The sequence below is a fragment of the Triticum aestivum genome, chromosome 1B, assembly GCF_018294505.1.
Source record: "Triticum aestivum cultivar Chinese Spring chromosome 1B, IWGSC CS RefSeq v2.1, whole genome shotgun sequence".
In the NCBI taxonomy this organism is placed as follows: Eukaryota; Viridiplantae; Streptophyta; class Magnoliopsida; order Poales; family Poaceae; genus Triticum; species Triticum aestivum.
In genome coordinates, this window is record NC_057795.1 from 650,606,583 (window position 1) to 650,634,451 (window position 27,869).

Consider the following 27,869-nt stretch of genomic DNA (forward strand, 5'->3'; position numbering starts at 1 on the left):
GGAGCCTGTTAGCAACTGTGATGCAGCTACGGCGGTTCAATTTCTCAAAAAGATTATTTTCCGTTTTGGCTACCCACACAGCATTATCACGGATAATGGTACTAACCTCTCCAAAGGTGAGATGGAGGATTTCTGTCAGAGAGAGCACATCCGGCTTGACCTAGCATCTGTAGCGCACCCTCAATCCAACGGTCAAGCAGAGCGAGCTAATCAAGAAATCTTAAAGGGTCTTAAACCCCGGCTCATGATTCCCTTGAAGCGGACGCCGGGTTGTTGGGTGGAAGAATTACCTTCTGTGTTGTGGAGCATCAACACCACCCCCAATCGATCAACAGGATACACGCCTTTCTTTATGGTCTACGGGGCAGAGGCGGTTCTCCCAAGTGATATACGTCATGATTCGCCCCGGGTTGCTAATTACGTTGAAGCGGACAACGAGCAAGCCCGCCAAGAGGCACTGGATTTGCTAGATGAGAAGCGGGATATGGCTTTGGCACGCTCGGCGGTTTATCAACAAGACCTGCGGCGTTATCACAGCCGCCGGGTTAGGACAAGAGCCTTTCAAGAAGGTGACTTGGTGCTCCGGCTTATCCAGGATCAGACCGGCATACACAAATTATCCCCGCCTTGGGAAGGACCCTTTGTGGTCAGCAAGAATCTGCACAACGGATCATACTACCTCATTGACGTTCGAGATGACTCACGCAAATCTGAGGAGGAGACCCGGCGGCCCTGGAACATAGCTCTCCTCCGGCCTTACTACACTTGAGCCACAGGCTCTTTTTTATGTACATATTTTGACAATGTATATATTATCATCAATAAATAAATCAGCATCCTTGCTTTAAAGCGGGGCCTCTGCTGTTTTTTCTCAAATATTCTTTGAGCTACATGGGGGCTTCAGCTGACAAAGCAGAAGTACTACCCGTTAAACCGGCTATCACGCCACAAAGCTTGGGAGCTTCACACCCAAAGGGCCAAAGAGAGTTTCGATGCTATGCACAACTCAAACATAGGCACCTAATGAGCACAGCTCATCACGTTACTTGGGGGCTCCTTGGTCCAATACCAAGAAGTCTGAATGGACCCTTGTAGCTGGGTATCGACCCACGGCTTGGAAGCCTGGTACATTTACCTAAAACCCCGGGTTAACCTGCCTTCATCAAGTAAGACACTCCTATCCAGGTCATCCTGGCACGGCCCTCCGAACGTTTGACAGTTACTCTCCTTGAGACCCTGCACTTGTCAAAGTTAAAACGGTGATTGGTTAGTTGGAGGTCCATCTTAAAAGGCTTTGTTAAATGGTTCAACTCAGTGGCCTGGCAGCCCACAAAAAGCCTCGCATTTGGGCCTGGCAGCCCCCAAAAAGCCTCGACTACACGGTTTTCATTTGAGTTTTGGCTGCATTTTATGTTAAACCGATTTTTCTTGGCTTGATCAGTCATCTTCTTCGCCCGGTATTCCTTAAACCGGCTTGGTTTGCAACTACACGTTGACAGACCTTCATTTTAAACCGGAGTTTCTTAACCCGGCTTGGCGTTGACTTCCTGTCAACAGCCCGGATCATCTGGCGTGAATCATCACCCGGTATGACTTAATCTACAACATCAAAAAATGATGGAGATACAAATACTTCAGATTTGGGTTTTTTCACCCTTATCGCAATTCAAGTTGGCCAACCAACTAACCAGGGATCTTATATTACCGGTATGTATAATTTCATATTTTTATGATTTGATTATCAATCCGGCCTATTTTGGGCATTATGACCCGTCCGGCGGTAAACCGCCAGGACCCTTTGTCTTTTTTATGAATACAGGAATTGCATATTATGATACTTGGAACAAAATTGACATTGATATGGTGGATCCACGCAAAATATCTCTTGCACGATGGCAGCAGATCATCATAAGTTTTTTTCTATCCTATTACACGGCACTCCCAGGCCCAAAATATGGAATTATTCATGGATCGTTCCTGATATATCAACCGCCTTGACGGATTAAGCTTCATCACCAGGTTGACGTGAGGTAGATGGGTCATCTGGCGTCGGTTCAGCCTCCTCCTCATCCAATGACTGGAAGTCATTGGTGGTCCAGTCAATCCGGGTCAAGGCCTAAAAGACAGACTCTTCGCTTATAAGCTCAGCCGGATCAACGTCAGGGGCGTAAGTGTGCTTACGGATTGGTGGAATGAGGTTCTGCACTTCAGGAATCACAGCTTCAACCCGTTTGTTGTTTGCATCATAGAAAGATCGGTGAACCGTCAGGTTCGCCTCTTTTGCTAGTTGACTCGCCAAAGGACGCATCTCCCTTGTTACCCGTTTGAGGGTGTCATTGTCAAATTCTTCGCCATTTTCTTGTGCACTGGGGAAGCCTTTGGATATATCAGCCGGACCAAGATCAGCTATCCATGCCTTAGCTCGAGTCAGCGCCTGCCCGAGCAGCGGATCGCTTCAGCTCTTCTATTTGCGCTAGCGTCATTGAGAGACGATCCAGCGTATCTTTGATGAGCGTTGGTGCCGCATTCTCATATGAAATTGCGCATATAACCCGTTGAGCGCCGGTATATAGCTGTTCAATCAGTGTATATGCAGCTTTAAGCTTTTTCCGCATGTCAGAACCTAGGTGAGCGATGCAACTCCCTATATCGGTTCAGGAAATACATGTTAAAACGATGAAATTTCAAAGGGATACAACTTTTGGCAACCACTACTTACCAAATATGGCAGAGGTCATGGCATTGATTTGGCGCTTCAGTCCAGACAATTCTTCTGCCACCGGTTCAAGAGCCGCTTCAGCAGTCTCCGCCCGCTTCACCAGTCCGGCCTTCTCGGTGTCCCAGTTGGCCCGTTCAGACTTAAACCATTCTTTAAGCTGCTCCATGGTGGTCAAGGCGGTTTTCAGTTCCTCCTTGGCCTTGGTGGATTCTGTTTGTTGGGTTTCAAGATTTGCTCGAAGATCAGCAATTTGCGAGATTTGTTGATTTATTTCACTCTGCAACAGTAAGAGAGCATGTTAATATCTTTTCAAAGTCCCAAGCATATAACCAGTTATACACTCGGCACTTGGGGTCTAATGCGAATCATTTTTTATGCGGGTATTTGAAGTCCCAAGGATTAATACAAGTTTTAATCCTGGCACTTGGGGGCTAATGTGTGTTTGATCAGACATAAAGAAAATTTCACAAGTTACCGCATGAAGTATATGAAGTCCCGGTTTGACTTTTTCAAGACAAACCGGCCCTTGGGGGCTACAATGCACTGAAGGTACAGAACAAGAAGCAATAATGTTTACCTCATAGCGCTCCTTCATCAGATTTACTAAACCGGCTTCAAAGTCGCGGCTTGTATACAACCGGTTCAGAAAGCTGGAATGAAGATCTTGAGCAGTGAGATCGGTATAAGCAGACAAATCAGTCTTCCCTTTCCCTTTGTTCATGGCAGCAAATTCATCCTTAGCAGTGTGCTTTGACAGAACAACCGGATTACCAGGGGCGTTATATGCAGTGCCTGTAACAACAACGTCATCATCCTTGGCCGGGTTGGAAGAATCAATATTCTGAACTGGACTTGGCGGATCAGCAATTGAGTCCCGTTGTTCCATTGCTAGGCTTGGCGGAGCAGGAGGATGTAAAGTGTCAGCTTCTGCAGTCGGTTCAACTTCTGGCGGATTAGCTTTACCATCTTGATTCGGTCCAGCAGAGCTGTCCATGGCAACTTCTGGGTGTTCGTCATGATGCTCGGGCGTCTTTTCCGGATCAACTTCAACAGTAGGGTCGCTGGTCTTGGCCTTCTTGCTTAATCGAGCTTTGGCGCTATAACATCAAAGGTTAGAGTATGGTAAACCGACAAATAAAGTTATAAATCGGGTAACACTTACCCAGCGACAACTTTGAGAGGAGGCAATTGGGTGGTTGACGAACCGCCAGACGAGCTGGAAGAAGCCTGGTAATTCGGGTCAGATGGATTGAGAGGGCATTGGAAGAAACCTTTTAAAGGATATTGTTTTTCAGGATAACAAATCACCTCTGGACGGCGTTTCCGGGTGGGTGTATCAGCTAAACCGGACGAAGTGATTTGTTGACCACTATGCCGGGTTGTGCGATGTTCTTCCGCTCGCCGTTTCTTCAAAGAAAATTTTGGATCCAAATGAGCAAGGGGGTGAGATTGTTTTACTTTCCGGACTGTACGACGAATTCTTTGAACAGGCACAGGATCTGAGTCGGAAGAAAGAAGAATTACCTCAACATGATCTGCATGGCTGGCCTCAGCGTCATCCTGAAGAGGGTCATTGTCAATAAGATATACGAAAAAGGAGCCAAGTGAGTCGAGTTCTACCTCAGCATATGATTCTTCCTCCTCCGGCGGATCAGAAGATTCGGCGGTTTTCTTCTTTCCAGGCTTCTTGGTGGCCTTGGTTTTTACACAAGGAGCATGGGCCGGTTTAGTCCGTTTCCAAAAAGAGCTGTTGGCCTAAGATTAAGGCAGAGAAAGGTTAAGTAGACAGTCAATACGGAAGTAAATCAGTAAAATATGTACATGAACTTACCGATGGCGGTTTATTGGAGACGTAAAATGGAGCCAAGCCGGTTTAGCTACATGCAGAGACCGGTTCATCAAGCATCTTCTTTACACATTCGGTGATTTTAAGGTCGGTCATTACTACTTCATGATATCGTTGAGGGTCTTTTACATTGCCGGTATACTCATGCATCAATCCGGGGCGGCGGCTCAAAGGTAGAATACCCCAAGAAACCCAGCAGCGGACAAGATCAATGCCAGTTAAACCATTGGCCATCAGAGCCCGGAGCTTGGCGAGTTGAGGAGCAAAATTCTTCCGTTCTGCGGCGGTTAAACGCGGAGGCAGTGGGTGGCCATTGCTAAGCCGATGAGGGCGGTAGCACGACAAGGGATTTTCTCCATCAGGAGCGGTGTTCCGGCAGTAAAACCAGGTCTGGTTCCAATCTTTAGGATGGCTATGATGTTTGGCATGGGGGAAATCAACTTCTTTCCTTTTTTGAATTGACACGCCACCAAGCTCTGTGTTGGGGCCATCTAAAAATTCTGTGCGACGGTTCAGATGAAAGAAATCCCGGAATAACTCCACGGTTGGCTCTTCTTGAAGATAGACTTCGCAGAATACGAAAGTTGCATATATTTGACACGGAGTTCGGACCAATATCTTGCGGATGGAGTTGGAAGCTTGCGAGGACATCCCGGAAAATTTTTGATCCGGGCGGACTGAATCCCCGGTCTAAGTGTTGCATAAAAACAATCACCTCTCCTTCTTGAGGTTCAGGTGGACATTCGGATTCCGGAACTTGCCAGTGGAGAGCCCTCTTTGAGGCTAAGGCACCAGTGGTGACATAACCATTGATCTGTGTCTCTGTAATCCGGTATGGAACCCAATTGCAAGCAGAAAATTGCTTCGACATTCCGGAAAGAGAAACTGAAAATAAAAGTGCAAGTTTAAGGTATCTAATTCAGTGTTAAACCGGAGAAGAATATTGTGGAAGTTCAGTTGGCGGTTTAAGAGAGGGCTAATGCTATATGGCGGATTGACTATTAAGGAGTTAAACCACCTGTAGGCAGAATGGCCAGGATTCAAAATTTCTGCTAAGTATTGACAGAAACAGGTTTCACACAATGGTCAAATTTATTTGGATCTACCAACATATGTAAAGCAGTTTTTATCTGAGTTCTAAAGGAGCTAAATAGGGCAGGGAAGGCCATGTACTCTACAGAGGTAAAAGAACGATCTGCTAGCATTAAAAATGGACGAAGGGTACCTACCACATGAGATCTACACTATTACTGGGTCAAAAATTGTCGCGGCAGGTGGAAGAACGAAGAAGGATGAAGAACTGTGCGGAAGAACTCGGGAACCCTAGAAACAAATCTAAAGACGAAGGAGAAAGGAGGTTTACCACTGCAGATCTACTGCGGAAGAAGGATGATGAAAGTCTGGTCCATTTCAGGTTGATGCAACGGCCTTTGTTGATGCAGATCTCGAAGGTCGCGGACGGCGGCGGAGCTCCAGAGCTTGGGCGTCGCGAGGAAGAAGAAGGCAAAAGGGGAAAAGAGAGAAGGCCCCTCGGACCTTATTTATAGAGGAGAGAGTAAAACGGCAGGCGCGGGAATCAAGGAGCCTGAAATGGTAGAATAAGTGCGTCTGTCGCCTCGATTTTCGGGATAACCATTAAGTGAAGGGAATTTTTTTAATTATTGTTTACAGAGATGATGTCATGAGGGACCGTTGCTGCGTTCAGAGGATGACGTCACGGCGGTTTACAAAGTTTCAGGAGAAGACAATATGGCGGTTTACAAAAATACAAGAAGATGCTTGCAAGGGATATTTGAAGTATTGAAGATTGCCATGAACAAATTCAAAATCAAGCTGGGGCCTAATGTGGAGGATATAGCTACTGGGTATAAACCGGCCAGGAGGGTCCGGTTCACCCTTGACTATGTTGAAGCCCATGAAGATCCGGAAGATGGCGCTTTACTAAAAGAAGCATAGAAGCCCGAAGCCTAAAGGCGGATTAGGGCCCATAGTGGTAAACCGCCATGACTATGTAAACTTGTAGTATAAGTTAGGAAAGGAGAGACCGAGCCGGACACTTTGTATGAGTCGGCCTCGGGCTCTGTAAACCGGCCGGGCGTCAACCTGTGTATATAAAGGGGCGACCCGGCAGCGGTTTAGGGACAACAGACAACAACTCGAGACTCAGGCCAGCGTATTCCGCTCCCTGATCATCGAAACCCAATCAATCCCATCACAAACTAGACGTAGGCTTTTACCTTCATCGAAGGGGCCGAACTAGTATAACTCCCGTGTCCCTTGTTCGGTTTAACCCCTTCAAGCTAACCAGTTGCGATGGCTCCATGACTAAGTCCTTTCACGAGGACATCTGACGTGATAATTCCACGACAGTATACCTTCTACCATAGATCCGAAGGCAAGATCTTTGTTGCCAAAAACGGGTCCTTTCTGGAGAAAGAGTTTCTCTCGAGAGAAGTAAGTGGGAGGAAAGTGGAACTTGATGAAGTACTACCACTTGAACCGGTAAGTAACGCAGCTCACGAAGATGTTCCTGTGGTGCCTACATCGACTGAAGAGGAAATTAATGATGATGATCAAGGTACTTCGGATCAAGTTGCTACTGAACTTCGTAGGTCCACAAGGACACGTTCCACACCAGAGTGGTATGGCAACACTGTCCTGGAAATCATGTTGTTAGACAACGGTGAACCTTCAAACTATGAAGAAGCGATGGCGGGTCCAGATTCCAACAAATGGCTTGAAGCCATGCAATCCGAGATAGAATCCATGTATGAAAACAAAGTATTGACTTTGACAGACTTGCCTGATGATCAGCGAGCGATAGAAAACAAATGGATCATTAAGAAGAATACGGACGCGGATGGTAATGTTACCATCTATAAAGCTCGACTTGTCGCTAAGGGTTGTCGGCAAGTTCAAGGGGTTGACTACGATGAGACTTTCTCTCCCGTAGCGAAGCTGAAGTCCGTCCGAATCATGTTAGCAATTGCCGCATACTATGATTATGAGATATGGCAGATGGACGTCAAAACGGCATTCCTTAACGGTTATCTTAAGGAAGAACTGTATATGATGCAGCCGGAAGGTTTTGTCGATCCTAAGAATGCTAACAAGGTAAGCAAGCTCCAATGATCCATTTATGGGCTGGTGCAAGCATCTCGGAGTTGGAACATTCGCTTTGATGAGATGATCAAAGCGTTTGGGTTTATGCAGACTTATGGAGAAGCCTGGGTTTACAAGAAAGTGAGTGGGAGCTCTGTAGCATTTCTCATATTATATGTAGATGACATACTTTTGATGGGAAATGATATAGAACTTTTGGACAGCATTAAGGCCTACTTGAATAAGTGTTTTTCAATGAAGGACCTTGGAGAAGCTGCTTACATATTAGGCATCAAGATCTATAGGGATAGATCGAGACGCCTCATAGGTATTTCTCAAAGCACATACCTTGATAAGATATTGAAGAAGTTCAATATGGATCAGTCCAAGAAAGAGTTCTTGCCTGTATTGCGAGGTGTGAGATTGAGCTCGGCTCAATGCCCGACCACGGCAGCAGATAAAGAAGAGATGAGTGTCATCCCCTATGCCTCAGCCATAGGATCTATTATGTATGCCATGCTGTGTACCAGACCTGATGTAAACCTTGCCGTAAGTTTGGTAGGAAGGTACCAAAGTAATCCCGGCAAGGAACACTGGACAGCGGTCAAGAATATCCTGAAGTACCTGAAAAGGACAAAGGACATGTTTCTCGTTTATGGAGGTGACGAAGAGCTCGTCGTAAAGGGTTACGTCGACGCTAGCTTCGACACAGATCTGGATGACTCTAAGTCACAAACCGGATACGTGTATATTTTGAATGGTGGGGCAGTAAGCTGGTGCAGTTGCAAGCAAAGCGTCGTGGCGGGATCTACATGTGAAGCGGAGTACATGGCAGCCTCGGAGGCAGTGCATGAAGCAATCTGGGTGAAGGAGTTCATCACCGACCTAGGAGTCATACCCAATGCGTCGGGGCCGATCAAACTCTTCTGTGACAACACTGGAGCTATTGCACTTGCCAAGGAGCCCAGGTTTCACAAGAAGACCAGGCACATCAAGCGTCGCTTCAACTCCATTCGTGAAAATGTTCAAGATGGAGACATAGATATTTGTAAAGTACATACAGACCTGAATGTGGCAGATCCATTGACTAAACCTCTCCCTAGGGCAAAACATGATCAACACCAGAATTCCATGGGTGTTCGATTCATCACAATGTAACTGGATTATTGAACTCTAGTGCAAGTGGGAGACTATTGGAAATATGCCCTAGAGGCAATAATAAAATGGTTATTATTATATTTCTTTGTTCATGATAATTATCTGTTATTTATGCTACAATTGTATTATCCGGAAATCGTAATACATGTGTGAATACATAGACCACAACATGTCCCTAGTGAGCCTCTAGTTGACTAGCTCGTTGATCAACAGATAGTCATGGTTTCCTGACTATGGACATTGGATGTCATTGATAACGGGATCACATCATTAGGAGAATGATGTGATGGACAAGACCCAATCCTAAGCATAGCACAAAGATCGTGTAGTTCGTTTGCTAGAGCTTTTCCAATGTCAAGTATCATTTCCTTAGACCATGAGATTGTGCAACTCCCGGATACCGTAGGAGTGCTTTGGGTGTGCAAAACGTCACGACGTAACTGGGTGACTATAAAGGTGCACTACGGGTATCTCCGAAAGTGTCTGTTGGGTTGGCACGAATCGAGACTGGGATTTGTCACTCCGTATGACGGAGAGGTATCTCTGGGCCCACTCAGTAATGCATCATCATAATGAGCTCAATGTGACCAAGTGTCTGGTCACGGGATCATGCATTACGGTACGAGTAAAGTGACTTGCCGGTAACGAGATTAACGAGGTATTGGGATACCGACGATCGAATCTCGGGCAAGTAACGTACCGATTGACAAAGGGAATTGTATACGGGGTTGCTTAAATCCTCGACATCGTGGTTCATCCGATGAGATCATCGAGGAGCATGTGGGAGCCGACATGGGTATCCAGATCCCGCAGTTGGTTATTGACCGGAGAGGCGTCTCGGTCATGTCTGCATGTCTCCCGAACCCGTAGGGTCTACACAATTAAGGTTCGGTGACGCTAGGGTTGTAGAGATATGAGTATGCAGTAAACTGAAAGTTGTTCGGAGTCCCGGATGAGATTTTGGACGTCATGAGGAGTTCCGGAATGGTCTGGAGGTAAAGAATTATATATAGGAAGTCAGGTTTCGGCCATCCGGAAAGTTTCGGGGGTCACCGGTATTGTACCGGGACCACTGGAAGGGTCCCGGGGGTCCATCGGGTGGGGCCACCTATCCCGGAGGGCCCCATGGGCTGAAGTGGGAGGGAACCAGCCCCTGGTGGGCTGGTGCGCCCCCCTTGCCCCCCCCCCTGCGCCTAGGGTTGGAAACCCTAGGGGTGGGGGCGCCTCCACTTGCCTTGGGGGGCAAGCCACCCCCTTGGCCGCCGCCCCCCTTGGAGATCCCATCTCCTAGGGCCGGCGCCCCCCTGGGGGCCTATATAAAGGATGGGGGAGGGAGGGCAGCCGCACCCTGAGTCTTGGCGCCGCCCTCCCCCTGCTACACCTCTTCCTCCTCCCGCAGTTGCATGGCGAAGCCCTGCCGGAGTCCTGCTGCATCCACCACCACGCGGTCGTGCTGCTGGATCTTCATCAACCTCTCCTTCCCCCTTGCTGGATCAAGACGGAGGAGACGTCATGCTGAGCGTACGTGTGTTGAACGCGAAGGTGACGTCCGTTCGGCGCTAGGATCTCCGGTGATAGGATCACGACGAGAACGACTACCTCAACCCCGTTCTCTTGAACGCTTCCGCACGCGATCTACAAGTGGTATGTAGATGCATCTCTCTCTCTCTCGTTGCTATATGAACTCATAGATTGATCTTGGTGAATGTAGAATTTTTTTATTTTATGCAACGTTCCCCAACAGTGGTATCAGAGCTAGGTTTATGCGTAGTTCTCTATTGCACGAGTAGAACACAAATCTGTTGTGGGCGTAGATGTTGTCAATTTTCTTGCCACTACTAGTCTTATTTTGCTTCAGCGGTATTGTGGGATGAAGCGGCCCGGACCGACCTTACACGTACGCTTACGTGAGACAGGTTCCACCGACTGACATGCACTAGTTGCATAAGGTGGCTAGCGGGTGTCTGTCTCTCCCACTTTAGTTGGAGCGGATTCGATGAAAAGGGTCCTTATGAAGGGTAAATAGAAGTTGAGAAATTACGTTGTGGCTTTTACGTAGGTAAGAAAACGTTCTTGCTAGCACCCTATTGCAGCCACGTAAAACATGCAACAACAATTAGAGGACGTCTAACTTGTTTTTGCAGCATATGATTTGTGATGTGATATGGCCAAAAGTTGTGATGAATGATGAATGATATATTATGATGTATGAGATCATGTTCTTGTAATAGGAATCACGACTTGCATGTCGATGAGTATGACAACCGGCAGGAGCCATAGGAGTTGTCTTAATTATTGTATGACCCGCGTGTCAATAATTTAACGCCATGTAATTACTTTACTTTATTGCTAAACCGTTAGCCATAGTAGTAGAAGTAATAGTTGGCGAGCAACTTCATGGAGACACGATGATGATGGAGATCATGGTGTCATGCCGGTGACGAAGATGATCATGGAGCCCCGAAGATGGAGATCAAAGGAGCTATATGATATTGGCCATATCATGTCATTGTTTAATTGCATGTGATGTTTATTATGTTTATGCATCTTGTTTACTTAGAACAACGGTAGTAAATAAGATGATCCCTCATAATAATTTCAAGAAAGTGTTCCCCCTAACTGTGCACCGTTGCGAAAGTTCGTCGTTTCGAAGCACCACGTGATGATCGGGTGTGATAGATTCTAACGTTCACATACAACGGGTGTAAGACAGATTTACACATGCAAAACACTTAGGTTAACTTGACGAGCCTAGCATGTACAGACATGGCCTCGGAACACAAGAGATCGAAAGGTCGAACATGAGTCGTATGGAAGATACGATCAACATGGAGATGTTCACCGATGATGACTAGTCCGTCTCACGTGATGATCGGACACGGCCTAGTCGACTCGGATCATGTATCACTTAGATGACTAGAGGGATGTCTAATCTGAGTGGGAGTTCATTAAATAATTTGATTAGATGAACTTAATTATCATGAACTTAGTCTAAAAACCTTTGCAAATATGTCTTGTAGATCAAATGGCCAACGCTCATGTCCACCTCAACTTCAACGCGTTCCTAGAGAAAACCAAGCTGAAAGATGATGGCAGCAACTATACGGACAGGGTCCGGAACCTGAGGATCATCCTCATAGCTGCAAAGAAAGATTATGTCTTAGAAGCACCGCTAGGTGAAGCTCCCATCCCAGAGAACCAAGACGTCATGAACGCTTGGCAGTCTCGTGTTGATGATTACTCCCTCGTTCAGTGCGGCATGCTTTACAGCTTAGAACCGGGGCTCCAAAAGCGTTTTGAGCAACACGGAGCATATGAGATGTTCGAAGAGCTGAAAATGGTTTTCCAAGCTCATGCCCGGGTCGAGAGATATGAAGTCTCCGACAAGTTCTTCAGCTGTAAGATGGAGGAAAATAGTTCTGTCAGTGAGCACATACTCAAAATGTCTGGGTTGCACAACCGCTTGACTCAGCTGGGAGTTAATCTCCCGGATGACGCGGTTATTGACAGAATCCTTCAGTCGCTTCCACCAAGCTACAAGAGCTTTGTGATGAACTTCAATATGCAGGGGATGGAAAAGACCATTCCTGAAGTGTATTGAATGCTGAAATCAGCAGAGGTAGAGATCAAAAAGGAACATCGAGTGTTGATGGTGAATAAAACCACTAAGTTCAAGAAAGGCAAGGGTAAGAAGAACTTCAAGAAGGACGGCAAGGAAGTTGCCGCGCCCGGTAAGCCAGCTGCCGGGAAGAAGTCAAAGAATGGACCCAAACCTGAGACTGAGTGCTTTTATTGCAAAGGGAAGGGTCACTGGAAGTGGAACTGACCCAAATACTTAGCGGACAAGAAGGCCGGCAACACTAAAGGTATATGTGATATACATGTAATTGATGTGTACCTTACCAGTGCTCGTAGTAGCTCCTGGGTATTTGATACCGGTGCCGTTGCTCATATTTGTAACTCAAAGTAGGAGCTGCGGAATAAGCGGAGACTGGCGAAGGACGAGGTGACGATGCGCGTCGGGAATGGTTTTCCAAACTTATGGCACTTTTAAATTATTTGTGTGTTTCCAGCATAAGTCTCGCAGTGCAACGCCGTACACCTTTAGAGATTCGGCAAAAACATTCTCGGATATTGCTATATATGCATCGATTTCAAATTGTGTCTTCGGTCAATAGTTGGGTTGCCCGGCTCCTATGCTTGCCTCCTACGTTCTGCTTTGTTTGGCTAGATGTGCAAAGGGAGAACCACTGCGATTGTGCTTCCAGCTCGCATGGTTAAGCACCTCAGTGGAGAAAGCCGAAAATTGACTGTCACAATAAGCGTAAACTGGTCAGTGATCCGATGACTGTATTAAACTATAAGATCGATAGAGGTCACCCCATGTTAAATGATGGCGTTCATAACATTGGCCGAAGTGTTTACGGCTTGACCTCGACTGTCGCCGAACACTAACCGGGGGCTAGTTACTGGCCTCCCAATTTTAAGCTCCTATGACTAAGTGAAAGTTATAAAGCCCGCATATCTGATTGCCTGGTTTCCTCTAACACAACCGCCTTCGGGCACCGAGACGTCGGCTAAGGGTTGTATTGTTATTGCGGAAACATCCTGCGTAGTATCTACAAAGGGGTAGGAGCCGATGATGGGCCACTTTCAACTGATAAACAGTCGCAACGGAGTCAGAATAAACATATCATCGGAATTTGTATTTAATATACAAGGGCCGCCTTCCGTAATCATCGTTATAAAACCATAAATATGCATCAATTTGACTTAAGATTTTTGCCAAGCTGGGTTGCGTGGCTCCTGTGCTTACCCCTGCGTTCCTGATTCTTTGGCTAGGCGGTAAAGGGAGCACCTATGTGATTGTTACTACCGGGTCATCCGAGTTAGTACCTCAGACTGGGTGAAGCCGAAAGCTAGCAATCTTAAAGGATCACATTGGTCGGCAACGACAGAAGTTAAAATTTTGGTTCATTAATACCATAGAATTCGGGAACTTTCCCCGAACTAAATCCTCAATATTTTCCTCCCACATTGATCGGAGGTGAGGTTTCATGATAAGCATGACGACCCAAAGAAAGGAATCGATAGCGGGACTATTTTCCTTGGAAGTAATATAACATATCACTACACGTGCCATTGTTTGTAAAATCGTATGGCCGGATTGCCTTGTTTTGTACAATACAGATTCGAGCATTAATGATGTACAATACGGATTACCTTGTTTTGCGCGTCCCTTTATAAAGTAGGAAAACATTCCTCGGCTACTGGTCGAAGAGGTTGAAGCCGATGGTCGGTCAACAAAGTTTTGTACAATACGGATTCGAGCATTAATGATGTAGAGTACTTGGATACATAGAATCATTACACATAATCTGTGATTTTACTGTGGATATCGATCCTTAATTTGACCACATGTGCCCACATTAAGACTCGGGGGCTGCTGGGCTTCGCGCTCATTATTTATAAATATTAAAGGGGCACATCAATCCCCTGATCTGGTGTTGCCACCCGGCCAGTGTCTCGGGGGCTACTGTGTTGCCTGTTCAATGCAGAAAATTCAAAGCGCTTAGTGTTCGGCTTGACCGAACTATGGGCAAACGCGTCTTTGAACAACAATAGGTACCATCTGGACCTATCTGGCGTCAAGCTAATATATTGCGGCAACCTCTCAAGACCCTCTCTCAAGGGGCCGTTCATCGGTCACTATTATCTCTAATATATTACACTGTGTTTCTATTCCTATGTATGGTGCCGAGCTAGGAGTTGATCCTCAGGCTGATTTCGAGCATCGACCTGAGTCTCAGGGGCTACTAGGAATAGCGGTTTCATGTTTTCCTTCAGATGCATCTCGGGTTTTAGACCGAGACACACCTTGAGGGCTACTGGATATACATATACTGGCTATATATCTCGATAGAAAATAAATTGCACCAGTAAAAAATATTCACAAAAAATTAGCCTGCGGTTGGGGTGGTGCACCACCTCGGAAGAAGTCCGGCATAAAGCTCGGGCACCAGTGGATAGCTCCATAGAGGGCATTTCCGGCATTAAGCCCGGCTAAACTCCTTTAACTTTTTTGAACCAAGATGATCTATGACATCTCAGATATAGTCTGGCATTGGAGCTCGGATACAGTCCTGCGTTGGAGCTTGGACAGAGTCCGGCATTGGAGCGCGGATACATTCCGGTGTTGGAGCTCGGAAGCAGTCCGATGTTGGTGCTTGGCTGCAAAAGATATCTCGAATGTAGTCCGGCGTTGGGGCTCGGATGCAAGAGGACACCGCCGCACGGGAACAACTTCAAACGCGAGGTGTGGCAAAAAAAATAACAAGGCATTGACAAAGGCCGAGAACTTAAAGGGGCTCCTCGGATACCCGACGTGTAAACTCTTCGGATTCACCTCGGTGATCCTCAAGATCGAAGAGAAGATTTGTTGAACCAGTTTTCAAGATCAACGACTGAAGATGAAGAACAGTTCGGAAGAATCGAGGAGTGTCCCCAACTTTAAGACCGGTTCAGGGGGCTACTGACGGTGTCCTGGACCAGGGGGTACTCACCACGTCGTCTCCCGATCAGTTGGATTGGGCCGAGGACCCCCATGGCCGTTTACTCATGGGCCAGTTTGGACAGCCGAAGTATACACAAGGAAGATTCCAGAAGACTTGGTGATCAAGACGAGGACTCCTCTCCACCGGCGTATTCGACTAGGACTCTTGTTATCCTAGGCCTCTGGTACATTATATAAGCCAAGTCCAGGCTAGTTGATAGATCATTATGACAATCATACAAGCTAGACTTCTAGGGTTTTAGCCATTATGATCTCGTGGTAGATCAACTCTTGTAATACTCATATTCATCAAGATCAATCAAGCAGGAAGTAGGGTATTACCTCCATAGAGAGGGTCCCCTGTCTCCTATTACCATCGACCTTAGATGCACAGTTTGGGACCCCCTACCCGAGATCCGCCGGTTTTGACACTAACAGTGCTCCTCAACTAGGACGCCTGCCGGGTATGAGGCCGCCGCAGCCACCTGCCACCAATCCATCTTTGGAGCTGTACTACTGCATCGACCTTGCCAGGTCTAGCTGCCACCGACGCCACCATGACGCCAAACAGCGTCGACCTCCTGCGCGTGTCCATCACCACACATTTGATGCCAAGCCTCTGCTGCTCCATTCCGCCAAGAGCCGCCGCCATGAATATGTAGAAAGAAACACCGCTCCACCGAAGAAGCCATCCGCTAGTCCCTCGAGCCCGAGTGCATCTCCAAGAATGCCGCCCCCAAGGGGCTAACGACACATGAATGCCGCCGTCATCCGATCTACTGATCTAGGGTTTCCCCCGGAGGTATTGGGTGGGTTTGGGATTTGTACCTCGATGATGCCTTCATGAAGGAAATGATGATAAGGGCATCGTCATCACCGGCTCCGGCCAACGACCGAAGACCAAGTTTTCACTCGGATCCGTCCCAAGACATCCACCCGACAACCTGTGCACTGTCTCGACCGCCTTCAAAGCCCCAGATCTAGCCGCCTAGATCCAGCGACCAACCGCAACAGCAGTGCCACCGTAGGAGCCCTGGCACACCGACCACTGCCTGAATGCGCCACCACTGGAGCCTGGGAGGAGGACTCCCACTCCACCTCGCCAAACCGCGAGAGCCGCCGAGATCGATCCCGCACGCTCATCACCGTCCCTGATCCGAACCAATCCGCGGTAAAACCACGAGATCAGCAATGCAGATCCGCCTTGGATAGGGACAACACCACGCCATGCCGTCGCGGGAAGCCCGAGCTTCACCCACCGCCACCTTCCAGGGCCGCCGCCCCCGGATCCAGCTGCCGCCGACAGGCCGAGCCGCCGGCCACCGCGACCAAGGCCGCCATGCCCGCGAGCCCATCGAACGGCTGGCGCCACCAGATCTTCCTCGGAGCCGCCGCTCCGCCTCCCCCGCCTAGCACCATGTCGTCGCCTTGCGTCGTCGCCTAACGCGCCGCCGCAACAGATCGGGAAGAGCGCCCCGGCACCATGGGTGACCCGCCTCACCTGATCTGGCGCGGGAGGGAAGAGAGCCTCCGCCACCGCCATCAGCCGCCTGGGGCTTTGCCGGGCGACGTCCTCTAGCGGTGGCGGAGGAGAGGGGGAGGATGGACGTGCCCGGCGGCAGCGGCTAGGGTTTTCACCCGAGCCGCCCTTGCGGGAGGGCGACGCGGGGACCTTACGCGTCATATCACAAAGCGCGTCCTTGGAGCTGTGAAAAACGATTTGTTATGCGTGTTTTGATAAGAAAATGATTTGATCATGAGCTGAGTTTATTTGTTATGCGTGCTCTTTTATGCTATATTGGGCAGGCCTACAAATTGATGAAGATCGCCTGATGCTACAAATTGTGGCGCTGGAAGTTCATGATGGTGACAGTGCTGGGCAGAGGGGTGACATACTAATGCTTGAAGCGGGAGAAGCAGCTAAAGATGATGTTACTGAAGCTAGAAATGATGTCGATAATGAAGACACAGAGGAAGATGCTTGATCTATCCTTGATGCGTTTCTAAAAGAGCTTGGTCATTTTGGTATGCACCTGTGCATGTGGGCAGATGTTGGGGTTTTTATCTACCCCATGTCAAGTGTAATCTGTTGCTAGATGGTACTCGTTAAAGTAGTGATCTAAACACTCATATATTTCTTTATTCATATATTTTTTTATGAAGGAAGTACTAAGTTTTTTTTTTTGGTTTTCTCTTTCCTGCTAGCGGTGCATGCAACAGTAGGCTGGCTCGGGTATTTGCCCTGCACAATAGTACCTGCTGGGAACCCAGCAGGTGAGCCGAACCCGGCTGGCTCTCTTATAGGTGTTTGAACTTTCCTGGTTCTGTTATTTGCACTTTTGCGCCAGGACACTTTTTTTTGTCCTTTTGTTCGATGTTCCGTTATCTAGTGGAACCCGGTTCAATATGGATCGAATATGAAACAAAGACCATCAAACCGTTTACTTGCACATGTTTTTTTTAGTTGTTCACCCGCACACATGCTAGGATGAAATACTTTACTTTGTGAGCGAGTACGCGTGAGTTCAGCTAGCTACGATCTCAGATCTGGATCTTGCCCGGCTGTATGGGTATCGCGTTGTGTTGGTATACATACCCTAGCCATTTAACGAACGAAATCAATGGGTCATTAGCGTCACACCATCACGAGGGGGGGGGGGGGGGGGTGCTTAACAAGAGCACGTATACGTAAGTGGTACGTTTACACCGTATAGTCCTCTCCTCGAGTACTAGTACTACGTCGCGTGCCACGCTCGGTGCATCCGTGCATGCATGGTCTGTACGTGCATGCAACATCGCCACCTCCGTATGGATCTCTCTTTAATTTTCGTCAGCAAAGATGATCCGTGCCCGTGCCCAGGAACGTGCTGTCCTAGCAAGCCTCGTGGGCCCACAGTATCTGTACGAGCGATCTTATCAGCGGCGCTCCCGAACGGACGGCGAGATCTCCTCCCCGGGCGCCATGTCACCTCGCCACCGGGTCAGGGAATCAGGATAGCCCTATCCGGAAGCGGCCGCGTGGCGCCCTCCCTATGGGCCTCCGCCGCGCGCAGCCTCTCCCACACAAACCTCATCGACGGCCAGCCGTTTCAAATCCTTAACAGCATCCACGATCTAAGCGTGTGCACGTACGCCGCAGCTCCAGAACCAGGACACGCCCACTGTATACGCAGTCGCACAGCTCGATCGCAATGGCGTCGCTCGTCGCCGTCCAGCCGGTCGCCGTGAGGGGCCTGGCCGGCAGCTCCATCTCCGGCCGCAAGCTCGCCGTCCGGCCCTCCTCCGCCGCCGTCTCCCGCTCCACCCGCAGGTACTTTACTTTACACACGACTTAATAAACATATGACACACCATGCACGCACCGAGAGCAACAGAGCGTGACCAGCTCCGGCACATGGACGCAGGGCTCGCGGGGCGGCGGTGGTGGCCAAGTACGGGGAGAAGAGCGTCTACTTCGACCTGGACGACATCGCCAACACGACGGGGCAGTGGGACCTGTACGGCAGCGACGCCGCGTCGCCCTACAACGGCCTGCAGAGCAAGTTCTTCAACACCTTCGCCGCGCCCTTCACCAAGCGGGGGCTGCTGCTCAAGGTGCTGCTGCTCGGCGGCGGCTCGCTGCTCGCCTACGTCAGCGCCACCGCCTCCCCCGACCTGCTCCCCATCAAGAAGGGGCCCCAGCTGCCGCCCACCCCGGGACCACGCGGCAAGATCTAAAGCTCTGCAATCAAGGCCTTCTTCCTCCTCCCGCCTCGCCTCGTGCTTGTGTACCATGGATCTCGTCGATTCCCCCCTTATCTATGTGCTTGCTCTGTTGATACTTGATCTTTGTACTTTGTATCAGTAATTGGAAAGATGCTGCGTGCATGGTGCATGCAATTATTAGATCATGGTTTTTGTACCATGTTTTTGCTATACTGGCGGTTTAAATTACTTGTCACTCTAGCCAATACGTATTGTCCGGCCGGCCGGCCTACTCACGGCTCTACGTGCACAGCTGCACACGTACATACTCCCTCCGTGCGTCGAAACTACTGTCCATTTTTGCGACAAATAATTCAGGACCGAGGGAGTACTTACTAACAGTTGCTGCTGCTGCCGGCGGGAAATTAGATCTTAACACACTTGTTTCGTTAATGTCTGATAAATACCATCAATCATGCATTGCGTCGGCGATTTATGCAAAAATCCAACTGACATTATAACACTCCTAGAAGACACTGGAAAGGATACGCTTAACAAGCATTGCATGGAAAACAGGGTCTGGAAGAGGTCGAGGTTAACTAGTATAGAAGTGGGCTAGAAAACTACATGTCCATTTGTCAGGCTCAAGTGTGAAAAATCTCATGATTATTTAGCTCATGTAGAACAGGGGGTCCACTCTTCAGCAGCACATCATCTTGGCCTCCGCACCAAATTTCCATTGGGGGTCGAACGCAATGGAGATACAGACAGGCGTCCGAAAGCTTACATAAACCTCACAAGTCACAGTGCACCTTGATCACAATGCTCTGAACACATATTTACATCCATTTCACTCCGAATGATCTGGCACATATGTCTTCCCCCACCCCACCTCCCCGCCACCCCCGCAACCCCCTACGGCAGCGTGCCACTAGTGTCTAGATATGGGGCTCCGTGCTCCGCCCAGGTTCTCAAGCTTGTCCAGGTAGGAGTACCTCTTGGTGCCGATCTTGGAGATCTTGCTCAGCTTCTTACCTTGGGGATCCTGCGACCCTAGTATCATGGTCTCGATGGTGCCGTCCCGGGGCCCCACGTAGTCGAACAATGTCGAGTTAACCGGCTCCATCCTTCCCAGCCTCCCCATCTCGTCCTTGGCGTCTTGGACCACTGTGTCTGTGTCGTCGGTTGTTAAGCTCGGCATCCTCATTGAGTCCCCATTCTTGGGGTCTTGGGCGAGGGCGTCGGCGTGGAGAACGTCTTCGATGCGGGACATTACGGTGTAGGCTAGGCTCTCAAGCGTCCTTGAGTAGCTCTCCAGAATGGCACTCCCAACATCCTGCAAAAACAACACGGAAACACAAATGTATGTAGTTGGCATTAGTAATTAAAAGGGTACTGTAGCAATTCCGAAAACACAGTGAAAAATTGTAGGTACCTTGTTGTACTGGATTTTGCTGATGTCCAGAGCTGATTGGGAAATCCCTGGAAATCTGTGCTTGAGGAGGAGAAGAACGTTCTCTGCCCTCCCCTCAAATCGGCCCCGCTTCTCGTGGCTGACGCCATGGCCCCACTTGCCGTCCCTCTGCATTTTCTTTTGCCAAATGACGACCGATGCTTCGATCCGGTTCTTCAGATCAACAATGTTGTACTCGTTCGACAGGTCTACCGTTGCTATGAGTTCTTCGGGGTCGAAATAATCGTCAGTTATAAGCTTGTACATCGAGTCCCCGAGGGTAGATTTCCCATTCTACCAAGCATAAGAATAAGAGGATTTTGTTATGTGAGATCACAATAATGTAGTCAAGCAAGGTAAATGTAATTGCTGTATAATAACGTCCTTGTGTTCTTATGGATTACCTTAGGCAGAGTCTCCATGTAAGCTTCTGGAATATCCATCTCCATGAGAACATTAGCATTGATGGCCATTGTTGCCTTCAAGACTTGGTTGACAAGCTCCTTCTGGTGATGAAGCCATCTCCTCGTCGAGTCTGACAGACCCTCGGGAGGGACCTTGACCGTCGGGAGCCACCACTTGTCACTCTGCTCCGCTGGGTCACCCTTCTCGGATTCATTGTCATTTTTCTTCACATACCAAAACTCCTGCTTGTCGCTGAAACTATCGAGATAGTCCTGTTCGACATCAGAAACGTGCAGCGGCAACAAATTAGCAACTCAGGTATCTTCACATCAATCCCGTAAACAATTCAGAGAAGGGTGTGGAATTTTATATTACAAGGAGCATTCCGTCAAGCTTGCGCAATGCCGGGACGTTCATCAGCAGATCTCTGCGTTGCTGAGTTATCATAACCTGCTTGTCAAAAAGAATAAAAATGTACTATTGTAATTAGTTGTAATTCGATTTGCATAATGAGGTTGCATAGTACGGGCCCTAAGCAAGGCAAAAAAAAGTGTGACCGCCTATAAGGTTCCAATAGGCACGTCCCACATTGTACTTCTTCACTAGTTGTGCAACTGAAATACTTTTCCCACAAAAAAAAACTGAAATATAATAACAAAATATTTTTTCTTTGTAGGACCTCCAAAGCAACATAACCAACCATGTGTGATGAAAATAAGGGTAGGGGATTCGTTTCTGACCTCCATGGTGCTGCCATCCTCGGCCACCTGGCGTGAAGGAACGAACTCGACGATGAAATCGGCGACGGAGAGAAGCCAGTCGATCTCCTTTGTCCACCGAGCCTTCTGCTCAGGGGCCATCGGTTGGAGACGCCGCTGCTCACCGAACACGGAAGCTGCAACGGCGTGCCACCACGAGAAGGAATACATAACTGGTAAGAATTTCCACAAGAAACCAACCACGAATTGAAATGATTTGAAATCCAGAAATCATGCATCAAGCACGTGATAGAGCTCCCGATTTAGTCGTGCATGTACCCATTGCGAGGTCTACGATTGTATGGTGTACAAAAAGGTTGTTTTCTCATCCGCAAAAAAAGAGAGGATGTTTTCACCAATTTCCACTAAATTATTTTGAGGATCAAAATCATTTAAGCCATTACTTTTGTTTGGAATTTGTAGTGACAAGTAGAGTATATACTAGTAGGCCAGGTTATGCACATTGTGCACATTGGGTGATGTACTCTCATTTATTAGACCGATTTTTTGACACACCAAAAATTGCTTTAATTTAGCTCGCACTAGCAGGGCCAGCCGTGGACACCATTCACGAAATGGAAAGGGAAAGATTTGATACGAAATTGAGTGATTAGCTGCTAGATTGGTGATGGCACAAAAATGGAAACATATATTGGAAAGAAAAGGGAGTGATTACCTGCAAGATTGGTGATGGCATTGGACAGAGCAAGAGCCGAGGAGACTCCTTTGCCGCTGCCGGACATGTCCTCCCCCAGCAGCAGCTTGGAGAACTTCTCCTTCACCATGTCCATGTCTGCAACCGATCGACCACCACCGGAGCAATTCATTCGTCGATCGAACAAGGCCGCATTGATCGACCACGCTAGCTAGAAATCAACAGTGATCACGCACGCACGCACCTGATGGCGGGCCCTCCGGCCGGGGCGCGGGCTTGGGGGGCGGCGCGGCCGAGGTGGACGGCCTGGGCGCGTCGGACGGGCCGCCGGCGAGCGGCGCCGGGATGAGGTCGACCGACAGCTTGCCCCTGGACCCGCAGCTGCTCCGGGAGAGCATCCGCCTGGCGCACGGCAGCGTCTGGGTCTTGGTCGACGGCTCCATCGTCGGGCTCCCAGGGTCGAGGACCACGTCCTCCGACGACGCCGAGGACGACACCGACGAGAGCGGCGACGAGGGCGTCGACGACGCCTTGCCCGACTTGCGCCGCCTGAAGGAGAACCTGGAGTCGCGGCCGTGCCCGGTCTTGAGGAACGGTGGCGCCATCACGCGCTCATCGCCGCCAGTCACCACCGCATTACGCACGCACGTACGCCGACGCACGCGGGCCGGCCGAGGTCAGGCGGGCAGAGAGAGGGAGGGAGGGAAGGGAACGCCGGCCGTCCGTCCGTCCGTCCGTCCGACCTCGCGCCCCCGCGCGCGCGAGAGAGATGGGAGGAGGGATGTCCGGTGGCTGGCTGGCGCGTGGGCGTGGCTGGCTGTCTGGCTAGATTCGGGGGAGGGCGGTTTTGCGAGGGAGGCGAGGAGAGGAAAGGGGGGAGGCGATGTCGCGCGCGGCGTGCCCGTGGATGATGGATGGCGCGAGCTGCAGGCGCCGCGGGAAATGGGTCCGTTTTGTGTGTGTGTTGTGTCGTCCGTTTTATCGTTGGGGGTGTACGCTGCTATTTTTAATCTCACTCGCCCGTGGTTACTTTTCTCCATCTCGGTTGGTGCTTAATTAGCACGTGCTGCTCTTAGGAGTACAGCTTAACAGTACTTGGGGTCGCATCACGGTGAACTATAAAAGCTCAGTGTTTTTAAGATGTGATGGCTTCTTTTTTCGGCCCCTCTTCGAGCACCGGGGGAAACCCTATGTACGATTCATCGGATTGGACGGTGACAACGTCACGGTACTGTTTTCATTCACGAAGGCGGAGCGAAGACAATTTATAGTTTCAATACCAGGAAACTTAAGCATTTCACAAAAGATGCAAGAGGGTTTTTCTGGGGGGCGCTACAAGCTGGTTTGCAAATTGCGCGGGTTTCTACTCATTTCTGAAATAAGGACGTCTTGGCAAAGATGATGACATGTTGTGTGATCGTACACAATATGATCATCAAGGATGAGAGAATATGCCAAGCCCCGTCGATTATGAAAATATTGAGGCCTTGTAGGTACACAAACTACTTTCAAACATTGCTTCAGCCGTACCGAAAGATTGAAAACCGGGCCTCCTATGATCAGCAAAAGGAGGATCTCATTGAGTACCATCGGCAACTAGCTGAGAGATAGTGTTTTTTAATTCCTTGAAGATTTATTTGTTTTTACTTGATTTTTTTCATTTGATTATTTGTTGTATTGAGGTTATTTGTTCATTTGCATTATTTATATACGTATTAATGGTTTCTAATAATATGTGTTGAATTGTGAATTGTTTGATCTAAATTGGAGGAGCCGAGTATATAGATGAAAAAAGAAATAAATGTGAATGGTGCATTATGGCAACTCTGTGTTTGTGCACAGCCTCTGCAGCTTCCAGAAAAACTATGGAGCGAGCTCCATATGTGCCGTGGAGGTTGTGAATATGCTAGAATTGCTCTTAGGCTAGCTTTTATCCATGTGTAGTGTAAGATCAACTCTTGCAGAGTAGCCAAACTATGCGCAAACGTAAAGTCGTCATATGTGGCTTCATATTTTTCTTTGGTTCTTATGTGCACTCAACGACATTTAAATATTAATCCGAAAAAATAAACCAAATTAATAAATAATCTGAGACAAATTGTTCAAGTAAAAGTAAATGAATTTTAAGGAAATGTAAACACCATATCGCCCAGATAGTTGTCACTTACGCCTTTATGCAACTAGTCATGGGAGGCCCAGTCTTTAATCAGCCGGTACATCTCAAGAGAAGTTAGGATGTGGTTTCTCGTGCCTGCAAGGCTTGATGGTTTTGCCAACATTTTCAAAGTCGATTAGGGTGGGGGAGGCTTTTGACGTATCCCTCTCATCCTCGATTATTGTGTTTTTTAGGAACTGTGGGCCTCACCCCTGTTTCCGAAAACACGTGGGCAGCAAGAAACTTAGGAAGAAAGTAGAGTAATGCAAGGAACTTGACTGAAAATTTTCTTAGTTGTAGATGCAAGTACGTGGTAGTTTCTAGTGTACATAAAAATGTGTTGTGCCTAGTTCTATGTGCTGCCTAAACCAAAAGGCAGGCCCCGGGTTCGAGGGTTCTAGGTATGAGGGCTCTCGCGACGCTCGCGGTCCAGTGACCGTGCGGCCGCCGCCGACCGGATCTCGCTGCTCTGGCCTCCTCCGCCTCCGTCGGGCCTTGATCCAGAATCAGCGAGATCTTCTCCCTCACCTGCCCTCCTTCAACCCTGCAGTCAGCAGCCTCCGCCATTAGGTCGTGTGGCGATGTGAGCATGAGCTCTTTGTCGACGTCCCGGCCTTCTCCGGCGGCGGAGTCCCCGGCCTTCACCTCCGTCTCGCCGCCCAATGCTCTCGGAGACGTCCACTGGCCGCTGATGTCTCAGCTCGTCATCCCCGCTTGTGAGGGCTCCGTTCTGGATCTCGAGATGCAGCTGCCTCCTCCACCGCACGCCTTCGAGGTCACTTTGGCCCCTCCGGAGCTCCTGCTGGATGGGTCACTGCAGCCTGTGCCAAGCCCCTGCTCGGTTGTCACGACCGTTGCGGTTGGGGAGGAGCCATCTCTCCCTTCGGGGCTTGCTCCGGCGCGGCCAAGCTCCCGGAGCTCCAACGAGGTGCTCGCCCCCGACGCCGTTTTGCGGGCCCCGCAGCCGCCGCTGGCCGTGTCGTGGGCTTCCCTCGCCGACGACACCTGCAGCATTGAAGGTGACGACGAGCTCGCCCCACTGACGCCATTGGCTGCCAGGTGCTCCAGCGGGGTGAGCCATCCGGCTGCTGCTGCTGTTGTCGCTGCTGCTCCTGAGGCGTCTTCAGAGCAGGGATGGGTGAAGGTTGGTGGCCGGTGTCGTCCGGCGCCGCCGGCCTCGGTTATGGCTCCCCGGCCTATCCCTGCTTGGCTCCGAGTCGCTGCTGCAGATGCCTAGCCTCTGGGCACCGTGCGGCAGTCTACAGAGATCCCTTCTGATGCTGTCGTTGTTTGCAGAACGGTCATCGTGCTCGCGACTGCCACAACCCATGGCGTCCTCTCTGCTCGCTGGCATGTCTTACCACCCCGCCCGTCTCTCGCCTCGACACCCAGCATCGTCAACCTCCTGCTCCAAGAGAGGGCCGAATGAAATCCACGCTCCCTTCCATTGCGATTCGTCGTGGATCTTGGGCGTCTGTGGTTTCTGCTTCCGCTAGCCCGACATCCCCATCCAATGTGGTGCTTCAGATCGCTCTGGCTGACCAGACTGAGTTGCTTCAAGGTTGGCAGGCACGAATTGAGAGCTTCCTAGAGCGAGCGGAGGTTGCTTTGAGCAGGCTCTCTCTTGTGCCGACTACATTGCTGGCCACGCAGACGCCACAACCTCTTGGTGTGGCCGTTGTTGACTACATGGAGGACGGAGGGGCAGAGCCCTATGGTTGTTTCTCCCCCTCGTGTTCGGGAAAATTCATCGTCGATGTCTGCACCGTCAATTGTGGTGCCTACCGTTGTGGGTGACTCCATTGCCGTGCTTGCGGCTCTGGTGCTGCGGCTCATGCCCGAGCTTCGAGATATATGTTTGAGCCCTGCTTCACCTCTGTCATTGAAGCGGTTGGAGGTGGACTCATTGGCGACTTTGTGTGAGGGACATGTTTCGCCTCTGTCACGTGAGCAACTGGAGGCGCCGAAGTCCATTATGTCTATGGTTCCTGTGGTGGAGGATGTCATGTTGGGGGTTCCTCGGGTCGACGATGTCGATGCGGATGGTTTGTTGGTGTCTGCCCCCAGGAGCCCCTTGGTTGACGATAATTACATCAAGAAGTACAATGAATTCTATGACTTTCTTGACAAATGGGTGGCTGATCAATCTGGATCTGGCAACACAAATGGATGCCTCCTCAAGAAGAAACCCAATAGGGAGAAAGCAAAGAGAAACAAAAGCAAGAAGGGCGGCGTTATCTGGAAGGTGCCCGCAATTTCATGATGGAGAGTGCTTTGTTTTTATTGTCGTCGGTGTTCTTGTGTGAAGCTCCGTTGTGTTGTGCAAGTGTCGAAGGTTGCGGTTGTGGTGCACTGGAAGGGCCACATGTGCGGTCACGGTGTTTCTTGTTGTGTGAGTAGTACGCCTTTGGGTTGTTTGTAACGGTTTTCGCCCGGTTTTCCGAAAATTAACTAGGCAATTCTCTTCTTCTTAATTAATCGATGAGGCAAATCTTTTGCCTCCGTTTCGAAAAAAAATGTGTTGTGCGCCTTCGTGGTAGTAGTCCTGTAAGTGTCATTCCCGGGCCCTATAAATGAAGACATGCAATCTAGCTTAAAAAACCACTAGTAGCACTGCATGAGCAACATCTCTAGTGTGTGTGCACGTGAGTGTACAACTCTAGTGTTCGTCTGTCTTAATAGAAACTAGATCGGCAACGCGCCTTGGCGCGAGGGTGCCGGTCCCAATGATATGGTCAAGTGTTGGAAGATCAAACGGCATGATGCATTACTTCGAGGCAAGTTCAACACATGTAACATGAGAACCAATTATTTCACTCTGTACCAGAAGAGTAACATCATTAAGTTCAACTGTTCAACACGGCCACGACCACCTCGACCCGCCGCTCACTCTTGTGTTGCAGCAGGGTGCTGCATCCAAGAAGGAGCATGCTACAGCGGCTCCTCTCGACACTCGGAAGGATGCATCTTACACACATCCCGGCGATGGAGTCTCACTTCTGCACGAGATCATGGTCCTTTGATGCGGCCTAGTGGGGAGGCAACGATAGCTCCGTCCGCCACTCTCCTCTCGAGGATGGCGAGAGGCAAAGCTCGATGGGGAATGTAGTGGCAGCGACGAGCTCAGCGACGAAAGAGGAACTGAGAGGAGGGGCGGAAGCACGGTGACGGTTGCACGATGGGGAGTGGCGGCTAGGGTTTTTTCCAATCAGGGAAATGTGGACCAGCAAGAAGAGAAGACAACCTCCTCACCCCTATCCGTCTTGCAGCCATCTACACGACACCACTTAGCACCCAACACACGAAATCACAACTCTATGGGCTTTGAGAATTACCCGCGGTGGCTTCCTTGTTTGACACTATTTCAATCTACAATGCTCA

At 49.3% G+C, this 27,869-nt stretch overlaps 2 protein-coding genes across 2 annotated transcripts; one reads left to right on the forward strand and one right to left on the reverse strand.

Moving 5' to 3' along the window:
- Window positions 1-18,432: 18,432 nt before the first annotated feature.
- LOC123145507 (photosystem I reaction center subunit VI, chloroplastic) lies at window positions 18,433-19,293 on the forward strand. The gene is made up of 2 exons (XM_044564935.1): window positions 18,433-18,688; window positions 18,783-19,293. The coding sequence occupies exons 1-2, from the start codon at window positions 18,570-18,572 to the stop codon at window positions 19,093-19,095; spliced, it is 432 nt and encodes a 143-aa protein (XP_044420870.1). The 5' UTR covers window positions 18,433-18,569; the 3' UTR covers window positions 19,096-19,293.
- Window positions 19,294-19,701: 408 nt separating this feature from the next.
- LOC123145497 (rop guanine nucleotide exchange factor 9) lies at window positions 19,702-23,272 on the reverse strand. Its single transcript, XM_044564926.1, has 7 exons — window positions 22,578-23,272; window positions 22,355-22,471; window positions 21,661-21,815; window positions 21,296-21,370; window positions 20,920-21,192; window positions 20,498-20,809; window positions 19,702-20,398 (listed from the first exon to the last, which is right to left on the reverse strand). Exons 1-7 carry the CDS (start codon window positions 22,936-22,938, stop codon window positions 19,994-19,996), a joined length of 1,698 nt encoding a protein of 565 aa, XP_044420861.1. The 5' UTR covers window positions 22,939-23,272; the 3' UTR covers window positions 19,702-19,993.
- Between the last annotated feature and the right edge of the window lie 4,597 nt (window positions 23,273-27,869).

Excerpts from the sequence above, each read along its gene's own strand:
- LOC123145497 (XM_044564926.1), bottom strand. The coding sequence starts at position 22,938 with ATGGCGCCACCGTTCCTCAAGACCGGGCACGGCCGCGACTCCAGGTTC. Across the intron at positions 21,816-22,354 it reads TGCCATCACCAATCTTGCAG|CTTCCGTGTTCGGTGAGCAG; the intron begins GTAATCACTCCC and ends ACGCCGTTGCAG. Across the intron at positions 21,193-21,295 it reads AGCTTGACGGAATGCTCCTT|GACTATCTCGATAGTTTCAG; the intron begins GTAATATAAAAT and ends GATGTCGAACAG.
- LOC123145507 (XM_044564935.1), top strand. The coding sequence starts at position 18,570 with ATGGCGTCGCTCGTCGCCGTCCAGCCGGTCGCCGTGAGGGGCCTGGCC. Across the intron at positions 18,689-18,782 it reads GTCTCCCGCTCCACCCGCAG|GGCTCGCGGGGCGGCGGTGG; the intron begins GTACTTTACTTT and ends ACATGGACGCAG.